General features: G+C 47.1%; 3 protein-coding genes across 5 annotated transcripts; 2 read left to right on the top strand and 1 right to left on the bottom strand.

The window, feature by feature from the left end:
* The first annotated feature begins 94 nt into the window (after window positions 1-94).
* botv (exostosin like glycosyltransferase 3) lies at window positions 95-3,939 on the top strand. Its single transcript, XM_020952413.2, has 3 exons — window positions 95-448; window positions 513-638; window positions 703-3,939. The coding sequence occupies exons 1-3, from the start codon at window positions 251-253 to the stop codon at window positions 3,265-3,267; spliced, it is 2,889 nt and encodes a 962-aa protein (XP_020808072.1). The 5' UTR covers window positions 95-250; the 3' UTR covers window positions 3,268-3,939.
* Window positions 3,940-3,945: 6 nt separating this feature from the next.
* LOC110184037 (ankyrin repeat domain-containing protein 13D) lies at window positions 3,946-7,595 on the bottom strand. Of its 2 annotated transcripts, none has more exons than XM_020952411.2 (7): window positions 7,336-7,595; window positions 7,065-7,197; window positions 6,689-7,003; window positions 6,320-6,636; window positions 6,156-6,251; window positions 5,335-6,083; window positions 3,946-4,946 (listed from the first exon to the last, which is right to left on the bottom strand). In XM_020952411.2, exons 1-7 carry the CDS (start codon window positions 7,426-7,428, stop codon window positions 4,727-4,729), a joined length of 1,923 nt encoding a protein of 640 aa, XP_020808070.2. In that variant the 5' UTR covers window positions 7,429-7,595; the 3' UTR covers window positions 3,946-4,726. The 2 variants fall into 2 exon arrangements, with proteins under 2 accessions (XP_020808070.2, XP_020808071.2); XM_020952412.2 differs by having other exon boundaries at window positions 3,946-5,237; window positions 7,336-7,567.
* Window positions 7,596-8,282: 687 nt separating this feature from the next.
* On the top strand, window positions 8,283-12,291 carry LOC110184034 (lysophosphatidylserine lipase ABHD12). 2 transcript variants are annotated; one of them, XM_020952406.2, is made up of 6 exons: window positions 8,453-8,656; window positions 8,910-9,000; window positions 9,338-9,371; window positions 10,347-10,589; window positions 10,930-11,048; window positions 11,108-12,291. In XM_020952406.2, the coding sequence occupies exons 4-6, from the start codon at window positions 10,504-10,506 to the stop codon at window positions 12,142-12,144; spliced, it is 1,242 nt and encodes a 413-aa protein (XP_020808065.1). In that variant the 5' UTR covers window positions 8,453-8,656; window positions 8,910-9,000; window positions 9,338-9,371; window positions 10,347-10,503; the 3' UTR covers window positions 12,145-12,291. The 2 variants fall into 2 exon arrangements, with proteins under 2 accessions (XP_020808066.1, XP_020808065.1); XM_020952407.2 differs by lacking the exon at window positions 10,347-10,589 and having other exon boundaries at window positions 8,283-8,656.
* The last annotated feature ends 323 nt before the right edge of the window (window positions 12,292-12,614 follow it).

Genomic DNA, 12,614 nt, shown 5'->3' with positions numbered 1-12,614 from the left:
TTTTAAATAGAAATGCTTATAATTCTTTCCTTTAATAAGTATTTTAAAAATTACTTTATTAAAAAGTTGACAGCACCGATTACTATGTTATCGTCTACCGATAGCTCTGGTCGTCGGCACTGGTTAAGTGGACAGCCCCGTCCCGCAAAACAGTAACAATAGTCGCGTTTATCAATGAAATAGCAATAAAAACGGAGTAACCCAACATAAATGCGTGAATTCCGTGCAATAGCGAGTTGAAGCCGATGCCATGTCACCGGCATATGACCTGGGCCAATCCGCGGGGACGTCGTATCACCCGCTGGAGACCAAGGAGGCCGCCACCGCTGCACCGCAGCGACACGCCACGGGATTGAAAATGTCGCGAATGTGTCGTCGCTACAAGGTGCCCGCTCTGCTGCTGATGCTCTTGCTCCTGGTTTCCTGCATGGCGTACCGTATACTCAGTGTAGGAATCCATGATTTACAGCAGTTACCTTTCAATTATTGATACATGTATTTATTATATACAGTCTGAGCAGGATGCCCCGCCGTTGGATGTTCACCGCAGTTCACCTCTCCTAGATGCCTATGAGGATTTCAGTGCCATGCGAGCAGGCGATCTCAAAATGCGTATCGAAGAGATGGTTAGAATCAAGGTGAGCGCCCAGAAAGCCCTAGAAGCCATAATTAACAAAATTATAAAATTCTATCCAACTTAAGAGCACCGTATCCGTGGAACTGCGCGAACTGGAATCCCGTCGGCAGAAGCTGCAATCGGACATCAGTCAGTACAACCAGAAGATCGAGGAGCTGAAGCAAGAACTCCTCAGAGAGCAAACAGAGCTGGAGCGCTTGAAGATCTCCGTGGAGCAAGCACAGGTGGCCCAGAGAGAGGCAGTGCAGCGGAATACACCAGACCTGGCTTTGCCCCGTTCCCTGCTACCAAACACACTGCCCAGAAAGATGAATCCCATAACGGCGGGCATGGCAGCCAGTTGCGAGATGCACAACTGCTTCAATCACTCGAGATGCAGCCTTACTTCTGGATTTCCCGTTTACCTCTACGATCCCGATGAGCACAGCGTGCAGCGTCATGGTTACGACATTGATGGCTTCCTGAAGACAACCCTTAAGCAGACGCTAGGATACAATGCCCACATCGTTAAGGATCCGAAGCAAGCGTGCATATATCTAGTGCTGGTGGGTGAGGCACTCCTGGAGCAGGATCTGCTGCGTAACAATCGGTATGCGGCGCAGGAGGCAGAGCAGCAGCAGCCCACCATACCCACTCATGCCAATGATTGTCCGGTGGATATGGAGAAGCTTTACAAGCTGCCTTATTGGGGCGGCGACGGACGCAACCATGTGCTGCTGAATCTGGCCAGAAGGGATCTAACCTCACACCGCACGAATCCGCTGTACAAGCAGAACACCATGCGAGCCCTTGTGGTGCAGAGTGCCTTCGAAAGGGATCAGTTCCGTCCGGGTTACGACCTCATAGTGCCACCCATTTTGGGTCCGCCAGGTGGAGACGTGTGGCAGGAGTGCGCCGGTATGGTGCCGGCTCGCAGGAAGTACCTGCTCTCCTTCCAGGGAGAACTGAGACCCAAACAGAGCACTCTACCTCCCTTGGATGCCTTTATACTGGACCATCTGACTGATATGGCCAAGGGAGCTACGCAGGATCAGTTTGTGCTGCAATTCCAGTGCGTCCCGGCCACGGAGCAGCAGGAGGGCGACTCTCTGCCAGACTGGACGCTCTGCGGATCCGATTCGTCGCGTCGTCAGCTGCTCAAGGATTCCACTTTTACCTTGATTCTTCCTCCAATGAATGGTCGAGTGTCCTCCACCCTTATGCTGGCCAGAATCTATGAAGCTTTGCGTTCGGGAGCTGTTCCCGTGATCCTGGGAGCCGATGAGCTGCGCCTGCCTTACGCTGAAACCCTAGACTGGAGGAGAGCAGCTTTGCTGCTGCCAAAGGCAAGGATTACGGAGCTGCATTTTCTGCTAAGAGCCGTGCAAGATGCTGATTTGCTGCTGCTGCGAAGACAAGGCAGACTTATCTGGGAGCGGTACCTGAGCTCCGTGCAGGCCACCGTGGATACGGTAATAGCCAGTTTACGGGATCGCCTGGGAATCCCTCCGAGACCAGTACCACCGATCATAGCACAAAGTGTGTTCAATAGCACCTTCATACCCCTGAAATCCGATCCACCCGTCGGTTTGGACACGGAACCCGAGGAATCACTGGGTCCCATAGAGCCACCCTACCCCAGTCCCTCGTTTCGCCGCAACTACACCATTCTACGGACCCAGGCCAAGGAAGCGTGGAACGATTGGTTGGATCCCTTTTACCTGTACCCGCAGCTGCCCTTTGATCCGGCCGTGCCATCGGAGGCCAAGTTCCTGGGCTCTCACACCGGCTTCCGTCCTATTGGCAAGGGCTTGGGCGGAGCGGGCAAGGAGTTTAGCGAAGCTCTTGGTGGCAATTACCCACGGGAACAGTTTACGATTGTCATGTTGACCTATGAACGGGAACAGGTCCTTATGGACTCGCTGGGACGGCTGTACGGACTGCCTTATCTGCACAAAGTCGTTGTCGTGTGGAATTCCCCAAAGCCACCGTTGGATGAACTACGCTGGCCGGATATTGGAGTACCGGTGGCCGTTTTACGAGCTCCCAGGAACTCGTTAAACAACCGTTTCCTGCCCTTCGATGTGATCGAAACGGAAGCCGTGCTCTCTGTGGACGATGATGCCCATCTCCGTCACGACGAGATCCTTTTTGGGTTCCGTGTGTGGCGCGAACATCGCGACCGCGTGGTTGGCTTTCCCGGACGCTATCATGCCTGGGATCTGGGCAATCCCAATGGCCAGTGGCACTACAACTCCAACTACAGCTGCGAGCTCAGCATGGTGCTGACGGGCGCCGCGTTCGTGCACAAATACTACCTGTACCTCTACACCTATCACCTGCCGCAGGCCATCAGAGACAAGGTGGACGAATACATGAACTGCGAGGATATCGCTATGAACTTCCTGGTTTCGCATATAACGAGAAAACCGCCCGTGAAAGTCACCTCCCGGTGGACGTTCCGCTGTCCGGGTTGCCCCGTTTCCCTCAGCGAGGACGACACGCACTTCCAGGAGCGGCACAAATGCATCAACTTTTTCAGTCGGGTGTTTGGCTATACGCCGCTGCTGAACACCCAGTTCCGGGCGGACTCCATCCTCTTCAAGACGCGCATCCCGCACGACAAGCAGAAGTGCTTCAAGTACATCTAGTCGTAAGAATAATCCCTATTCCCGACAATGGTGGCCACTCCACACTTACCTAATCCCGGAGTGATTGCCCAGCTGAATGTCCCTTAGAAGTAAGCACAAAGTAAACTTATTAAGGCCTGTTCCGGTTTTCACAATAGCTTTTTGACAAGAATTTTAGTCCCCGCTTAAGTTTAGACACCCAATCATGCTTTTAAGTCAAGGATCAAGTAATCTGCAATAATGATTAGAAAAGTGCAATACAGGAAAAAGGTTTATAATCAAAGCTTGATTTTTAAAATTTTAGATAGCAAAAAAATAGAAAACACATTTTTAACATATTTTTACTCCAATTCGGTTTAGTTTTAATATTTTTATCATAGGAAAAGTGATTTAAAATCGATTAAAAATCCCTTCGATTTGTGTGGAAACCTGAACAAGCCTATTTGTATATAGAATACTCTATCTGACCCAAGTCTGGCCCCTGATAAGCCAACGGAGATAAAGCATCTTCTGCCTGATTACGAACTATTTTCGCTTGGCTTCTTGAATAAGAAAAAGAAAGGATTGTGGGTCAACTATACCAAATCGAACTCAAGACTTTTTAAATTGTGTTTTGCTTAATTAGCCTAAGTTATGTCCCCGGTTTTTTACTGTGTATATAGCGCTTAATAAACACTAAGTTTAAAATATAAACTCACATTTTCATATTGCATATTTCATATATGTATATATAGTATATTTTTTGTTTTCTCATTTACACAAAGAGGTGAGATGCGTGTGTGACCAAGAGCGATATATGGAATAAGATGCGTACACTAAAAATTACTTCCATTACGAATCCTATTCCTTATATTGTCTTTGGTGTAAAGGTGTTGGGTTGATTAGTATTATAAATTATGGGTAATGCTAATGGTTAGTGAATACAGTTTAAGCAAAGACAACATAAAGAATAAGGAGCGTAACGCGCAGACTTTTATGCTTAAGAATACCTGCAAGCATTTACGATACTTAAGAGTTCGAAACATGAACGTTTTCTGCTGATTGAGTTACACCTCTTACTCTTTATATTGCTTTTAATTTAAGGACACTATCTTCGGGCCGAAGCGGAGGATATGCGACATGTGTTATGTATGTTCCCATTACCACACGCACTTAACTTTAGGAGACACTAGATACTAAACACGTTTTTGCAAAAGCTACACGACTACGAGGACTACTTTGGATACATGTGGTGTTAGTGTCGGATGGGGGGATACGATCCTTTGCTTGCGAGTGTGGACGAGTGTGACGAGCTCCGCTTGCCGCTTGAGTCCCGCTTGTATCACAATTCAAAACAAGGACTTGGAGGGGGCTGCAGACGACGGGGAACTTAAAGTAGGCTCGTATTATATTATACAACTTAGTCCAAAGTGTTTATACTAAATAGAAATCAGAAGTAGAAGGGAAAGAAGAACTTCAATTTGGAATCGCTGGCAGGATTTTAGTGCTCCTGCAGGCTCAGCTTCAACGCCTGTTCGATCATCTCCTGCTCCTGCTGTCGCTCCAGCTCGTACTTCCTTTGGTCCTGCTGCGACAGGCGCATGGCCATGGCCAGATCGGGATCTATAAACCGGAAGCCGCCGTCGTCGTCGTCCTCTTCGGAGGCGGGTGACCCGCTTTGGGGATTTGCACTGGCACCCAATAGCGATTCCTGCAGCACTCTGCGAATGGGATAAAGGAGCACAAGGGCACACACACAAAGCTTGGATCAAAACTAGCAAATACAAAGGATAGGAGCGACTGGGGATTCTCTGTGCTACTTGAAGATCTTTTTCATGTAGCCCAAATCGTTCTTGAACTGAGCCCCCGCCGAAGCGGAACGTCCTCGGCTCTCTGGCTCCAGCAGGAGCTGGGAGTGGGGAAAGGATTGGGGATGGTGCTTGGGCGAGGGTGAGTACCGCCCGTACTGTTGGCGGTGTGGGGAGAGCAAGTGCGAGGAGTAGCGTTGGTGACTAGCGGTGGCAATGGGGCAGACATTAGTTGTGGCGACCATGAACAAACCAGAAAGTAGTTTGAAGACCCCCTGTGCATCTTTTCCCCTGAACTTACCGCTGCAGTTGCTCGTCATCCTCGGGTAGAAGATCCGTGCCCACCACGTTTTGGCCCCTTAGCACCTCCCAGATGTCTACCTTGTCGTCATCCTTGGCGTCCACGCCACAGGCGCCGCTCGTCTCGACCAAACTCTGCTCGATGGCGTATTGCAGCATGTCGTCCTCGTCCAGCGGCATCTGACGACGCACATCGCTGCCTCGGTTGGTGTAGTGAACCGGCACGTCGAAGCAACGATCATCCACCAGGCATGTCACACGATCCTGCTCCTGCAGCGTGGCCACATGCTCCACGGGCGAGGTTAAGGCAAAGACATTACCAAAGGTAATACAAGCACTAAGGACATGGAAGAGCGGGATTTCCACTTTGACGGGAAAGCCGGCAGGCAGCTGCATGGTGATAAAGTCCCTTAGCTTGGACACATGCGGGCTGGCCATGGTGGACATGAGATCCAGTATGGGCAACACTTGCTCCTGCAGCCGTATCGGGTGCTCCTCGGCCAGCCACAGGTTGGCCTTGAAGCGCTGCACCTTTGTGCTCAGATTTTTGGGCCCGCCAACATCTCTGCCCTGTAGATCGACTTCAGGAGTAAAGTACTCCTCGGGGGTGACAGAAGACTTGGGGGTACTGGTGCCAGAGGCACAGGCGGAGCTGCCGTTGCTCTGTGCCAGACCAGGAGCTGGCGAAGATCGTCCACCGTTTTCTGCTGCCACCAGAGAAACCTCCTCCTCCAAGCGGGGCGAGGGTGTCTGCAGAGAGGAGGATAACGCAAACGGTGTTAAAATAAGGATGCTTCGATACTTTTCAGGCCATTAACATACCCGATCTTTGAGCGCCGCGGCGGCATCGGCGGGGGATACATAGTCCTCATCGGCAATGCCCAGCAGACTGTGCAGCGGCGTCCGCGACGTTTTATTCTACAAATGAAAGAAAAGAGCAAGAAAATATATTATGGTAATATGCAATTAATAGAGCTCGGACCCACCTTAATCTGCTCCTCACTCAGATGATCCATTCGCGTCTTGGTAACAAACTCCACATTGCTGGCACCATACACTTTGCAATTGTAGCCATTGATCACCTCAGATTTCTCGCTGCGCCAGCCCCAAATCCCGCTCTTGTTCCGCTCGAAACTGATCTTGTCCATCTCGATGTTGTTGGTGATCACCGGTGCATTGAGACGTGCTCTCACCGTTCCCAAGGCAGGCGGAATGGCCACAATGTCACCAATATCGCTGCTCATCTGTTCCACCATCACCTCATTCGTATCGTGATCGATTTCGATCATGGTGGCAGTTTCTTCTGCAAGGGAAGGGTTTTTGAGAGGTTCAAACATTTAATTTACTGAACTTACTGGCTCCCTTGAAGATGTACGAACGATTGCCCCTTTGCCAAGTGTTGTTGTCGAAGCCCAGGAGCGTTGTGTCTATCCGCACGTTGGCTCCCCTCTTGTACACTTTGTATGTATCGCTGGGACAGAGCCGAGACATTAGGGGCACCCAGGAGGTGAACTCCCACTTCATCTCGATGTAGAAGTCGGGAGCGTCCAGCAAATGCTGCAGAAGCTTCGGCACATGCGTTACTCGCTGAACATGGCGCTGTAGATCCCGCACTTCGATAATGGCAGTCAGAATGTCCACATCTCCCGTGCAGACGGCTTCCTGGACAACTGCAAAGCGTGAATAACTCGAGTTAATGGAGATTTTTGATGTGTTAAGATTAGTACTCACTGGACCAGCCCTCGTGCTCGTAGGTGGCATTGCACTTGGCCGCCAAAAGGCACTTGACGCAGGCCAGATTCGCCACCCGGACCGCTAGCATCAGCGGCGTCCGGCCGCGAGGATCGATTTTCTCCTTATCGTTCTGCAAGATGGCGAATCATTAGCTGTTATCATCGGCTAGAATTCCCCGGCCCCTGCTAATTCAATTAGCACCTGGCCCTGGAGGCCACACCCACCCTGTGCGCGCCCACCCACCCCGTCTCGCTCTTTGCTCACTCACCTGGTCGATGGCCGCCTGCAGCTGCTCCAGTTCGTTGTGCCAGATGTGCCAGTGCAGCGGGTACTCCGCCTTGATCTCTTCCGCGCTCCTCATCCTCGCCTGCTGCTTGCTGCTGCTGCCTGCCGACCTAATCTAATCTGCTGACTGCCTTCTAGTAATTTGCAAAAATCTTTTGTTTCTCAGCGAAAAAAAAACAAACTCTTAGGGGCGGACGTTTAAACTAATATATATATCGATATATCGATAGTGCTATGGTGTGTATTTGGTATTTTGAAAACGTATTACCGGTTGATGCATTATTTTTATAAAAAGCTTTTTCAAATTATTTTAATATGTATAAAGCCCTGTGCTAGTTTTGAGTAGAGTAAAAAATCTGCATGCTCAATTTAAAATGTAAAAAAAATCACAATTGTTGCAAATTTTAACCAATTATAAAATGTTGAAAAAATTGGCAAACATTTATTTTCTCTCCTTTATGGCTACAAAGATTTGCCTGTTGATGCTGATCAAGAATCATATAGGGTCGGAAATGACTCCTTCACATATTTACAAGCTTCTGACTAAAGCCTAAATACCATTTTTTAGTCGATATAATTAATTTTTTTATATGACAATTTATTCAACAAATCAAAGTTTAAAAAACTCATAGATATGCCAAAAATGCATTAATTTTAAATCGGAAAGCAGCCCTGTGCTAGCTTTCAGTAGAGTAATAAATCTGCATACTCAATTTAAAATGTAAAAAAATCACCATTTTTTCCAATTTTAACGATGTAACCCCTTATAAAATGTTGGAAAAATTGGCAAAAATTTATTTTCTCTCCTTTATGGCTAGAAAGATTCGCCTGTTGATGCTGATCAAGAATATATATGGTTTATGGGGTCGGAAATGATTCCTTCACAGCCACAGAAGCTTCTGACTAATATTATAATATATTTATATGTAGGTCTTGTTTATAAAATATACATATTATTTTACTTGGAAAAACTAATGGGAGTTACATAATTTTCAAAAGTTAATAACAAATGTATCGACTTTTACAAATTATGCAAATATGCCGTGAACATGGTTGAATTATAATTGTATCATGGCCGTGAAGACGATGGGGATCGCGATAGTGAGAGCCCATCACTTTGCCATCTCTAACTTCTCATCGATAGTCAATAACAACATTGACAGCTGTTTTAGCAGAAAATATTCCAAATCAAAAAAGCGGCCTTAATTGCTGCATAAAGAACCGAAAAAAAGGTTTTCCAGGTCTTTTTCAGTCGGGACAACAGGAAAGGGAAAAGGTACTTGGCCGTTGCTGGCGCGTGAGTGGTAAGTTGGTCCTGGAAAGCTTGGTACTCAGTCAATATCGCTCCCAAACAAATTACATAAAAATGGACACGCCAATTAAATGTGAGGGTGGTATTGTTATGGGTTAATGAGATTAGAAACAGGGAGTGTGCGTGGCCAGCCAACTAACTTTCCTGGCGCTTAGTCTAGTTTTCCCTGAACAGGCACCCACCACCACCCCCCCCCAGGCCACACCCATCTTAAACTTATACTTTTCCGCTTGTTTATCCTACAGGTCAGCATGCTGCCGCTGGTATAGAGAGACTTTCCAGACCGCATTTCGCTCTGCTTCTATTAACCTGACCAGAGGCTCGGCTCTCTTTCAAGTAAGAGTAACAGGCCAATTTATTCGTTAATTGGACGCAAGTGCAAGCCATTATTGCAGTTATGGCGAACAAAAAAAAATATCGCTGACTGTACAGCGACGATCAGCAGTTTGCGGGTGTCGTTGCTCCAAGTAGTTGCGCTTATCCGGCATTTAAACAAAGCTAACTTTCTACATTTTTTCTGATTACGAATTTATAAAAGCGGAAACGATCGATAAGCGATCGTCGATAACACCGATAACGGCTTGCACTGTTTGGCGGTTCTTTTGACTTGACCTTGGCATGGCCGACTCACTGATACCCTTTTTATGTACCTCTCTTTCCTGGCTCTTTGCAGTTATGCTCTTCACGCGCCGGCGACAACTCAAGAGGTGTGTGTGACTGTATCTATGTGTGTGCTTGCCCGTTGTTACTGTTGTTATTTGTGTCCCGAGATTCCCGATTAACCGACCCGATGAATCCGCTTCCGTAGTTTTGCTTCCGATTTCCCCCCGAACAGCAAAATATTAGTCACGCCCGAGTAGCGCTCATATCTGATATCATTATACCGCCCATTATCATTATCACAAAGCCCGCTGACCCAGTACGGTGACTCGATTTTATGGACAGTTAGCGAAAGTGATCAAAAAAGTGTCGACAGAGGATATTGTAATAATTAGTGATGCAATTACTGATAGCTGCTTAATTTTTGTAGTAATGCGTGCTGTCGTGTGATACCATTTTCGTAGATAGTGTGTAGTAAGCTTTTTGGAAGTCCAGCAAGCGGTAGGCTTTCTATCGGTCATTCAGACACTTTTTTGTGAACCTTTGAACTATATTGTGACGATCGCTAGGATTAGTTTCAAATAGCGTTTCTTTCAATATTCCATTTTAGTCAGTGTTTAATTATTAGTTTAAAATGTGGTCAAAGATTATTATATGCTGTTCAATTTGTGTTCTATTGAATTATTTAACCCATTAAAATCGAGCTACTGCTAGTACATATAACACACCGATCATCGAACCAGTCATACATCAACTCCGATAAATATATCGTGAAAAAGATAAATTTAAATTATTTGTCGATTTTTTTGTCGATAATACAGATACTCTTACGTTAAATACCAGATTGATACTTAAATTTTGGAAATATGAAAGTTTACTATATTTTTGCCTATATATCATAGCTCTTCCTTACTCCCCACGTCGCCATTGTTAGCTGCTCACCGGAGGAACAGATCTCGGGTTCGGTTAGGTGTTGCATGCGTCCTAGGGAAGCCCCCAAAAACTTAAAAAACAAATACAATTTTTATATAACCAAGCAATAACCTAGAACTCTCTGTTTCTCTCTTTCTTCCGCTCGTAAGCTCCGCATAAAAAACATTACAAATAACGCACAAAATCAGTAACAAGTTCAGTGTTAAATCGCTTCCAGAACAAACTATATATCGCTAGATAGCTATATACAAATATATTTATATATATATACATATTTGAAAGCTGAGAAAACCGAACGGAGTCGCAATGTACGAGCTTCATAATTGTCTAAGATCCGTTTTCTATGCCACATTCATTCCCGGAACGATCCTACTTAGTTGGCTAACTGGTCTGTAAGTATCCTCGCAAGCTCGATTCGATGTTGTGCTTAATTAAAATTTTGTAGATATATATAACTATATATCCCGAGATCCCATTACTTGAATGATCGTGACATATTTCTATATAGCGGATATTGCCGGCTCGATTCCGTTTCCGCTTCTGTACACATTCGTAATATGCGCTTTTGCTTGCTCCTTAAATGTATATATCCCCTGATTCCCACAACACGCTCATCACCATCACACCAGCTCGTCCCATATCATCCTTCACGTTGTAATTGTCACTTGTTCTTCCCTTTAACCGTACTCGCCTGTCACCTGTTCGCCTTTCACACACTGACCTCTTTCGCAGGGTGGGACTACGTTCACTGCAAGCATGTATGCTGATGTTCCTCCTAGTATTTGTGGCCTTCCCCCTCATCTTTCGCTACTCGGTGACGCTGCAGCGCGGCATTCTCTTTCTTACATTCAGTAAGTATTTCAGGTATCTTATTTGAACTAATAACAATAGTACCTCTTTTCCCCTCCAGTTAAGTACCCCAAGGGCCTTGATCTCACCAAGCCGGAGACTGTGGGTCTCTACGCCACGCGGAACTTCTACATCACCGTCAAGGATCACGACGAGGACGAGGATGGAGTGCGCGTTGGAGTGTGGCACGTCCTTCCGCGGAACGCAGTGGAACGTTTCAAGCGGGAACTCAATGTAGAAGACGCGGTGGCGGAAGAGCCGCCGCTACAGCCGCAGGACATCGCCGTTGGAAATGGCGAGCAGGAGTTGCGAGAGCTGTCTTCGGTTATTCGCTCCGAATTCCCCACCGTTCTGCCCGAGAACGAGCAGCTCTTCTATGAGCGCCTGCTTCGACTGCCCGGCGGCACTGTGGTTTTGTATCTCCACGGGAACACAGCCTCGCGGGGCAGTGGTCATCGATCGGAGGTATACAAGCTGCTGAGGAACCTCAACTATCATGTGTTCACCTTCGACTACAGAGGCTATGGTGACTCCGATCCCGTGCCGCCCACGGAGGAGGGCGTGGTGCGCGATGCCATGATGGTGTTCGAATACATAGCCAATATCACCTCCAATCCGATCGTGGTGTGGGGCCACTCATTGGGCACCGGAGTGGCCACGCATATGTGCGCTAAGCTAGCCAATTTGCGAGAACGTGGACCACGAGGAGTGATCCTCGAGAGCCCGTTCACCAACATTCGGGACGAGATACTAAATCATCCGTTCGCCAGGATGTTCAAGCATATGCCGTGGTTCGACTTCACCGTCTCGAGGCCGATGTACGATAATCGGCTGCGCTTCGAGTCGGACATCCATGTTACGGAGTTTCCCCAGCCCATCATGATCATCCATGCCGAGGATGATAAGGTGGTGCCCTTTCATCTGGGCTACCGTCTGTACAGGATCGCTCTAGACGGCCGGAGTCGCAGCTGGGGACCCGTCGAGTTCCATCGCTTTGGGTCCGGGAAAAACTACGGCCATAAGTATCTTTGCCGGGCACCGGAGCTTCCCGGTCTAATCCGGCAGTTTGTGCAGAGCTACCGGGATGCCGTGTACTAAGATCGGATGCTGAGGGGTTCCCCTTCCGGAGCCATAATTTATTTAGTTTATTAAAATATTCTAATTTTTCTACCGTCACGTGACACGTTCCATTAAATTAGCAAACTTTGCAAAAGTATATTAAAACAATCAAGGAAGTAGAATAAATCTTGAGTTTAAATCTTAATGGTTGGTTTCACAATTCATAATGAGTTTTTTTATACCCTTGCAGGGTGTTATAATTCCAGTCAGAAGTTTGCAGCGCAAGGAAGAAGTCATCTCCGACTATATTAAGTATATATATTCTTGATCAGGATCAACAGCCTAGTCGATATAGCCATGTCCGTCTGTCCGTTTCTACGCACACTAGCCTCTCAGTTTTGAAGCTATCTTAATGAAACTTGCAGTTAGTCTTCTATATACTCTCACTCGTATATACGTCGAAACGGGCCGGATCGGACGACTATATCATATAGCTGCCATAGGAAAGA

This window comes from Drosophila serrata, unplaced genomic scaffold (assembly GCF_035046125.1).
Source record: "Drosophila serrata isolate PLE 108 unplaced genomic scaffold, ASM3504612v1 contig_334, whole genome shotgun sequence".
In the NCBI taxonomy this organism is placed as follows: domain Eukaryota; kingdom Metazoa; phylum Arthropoda; class Insecta; order Diptera; family Drosophilidae; genus Drosophila; species Drosophila serrata.
Note: the sequence above shows the minus strand (reverse complement) of the source record. Positions and strands in the feature narration are given on the sequence as shown.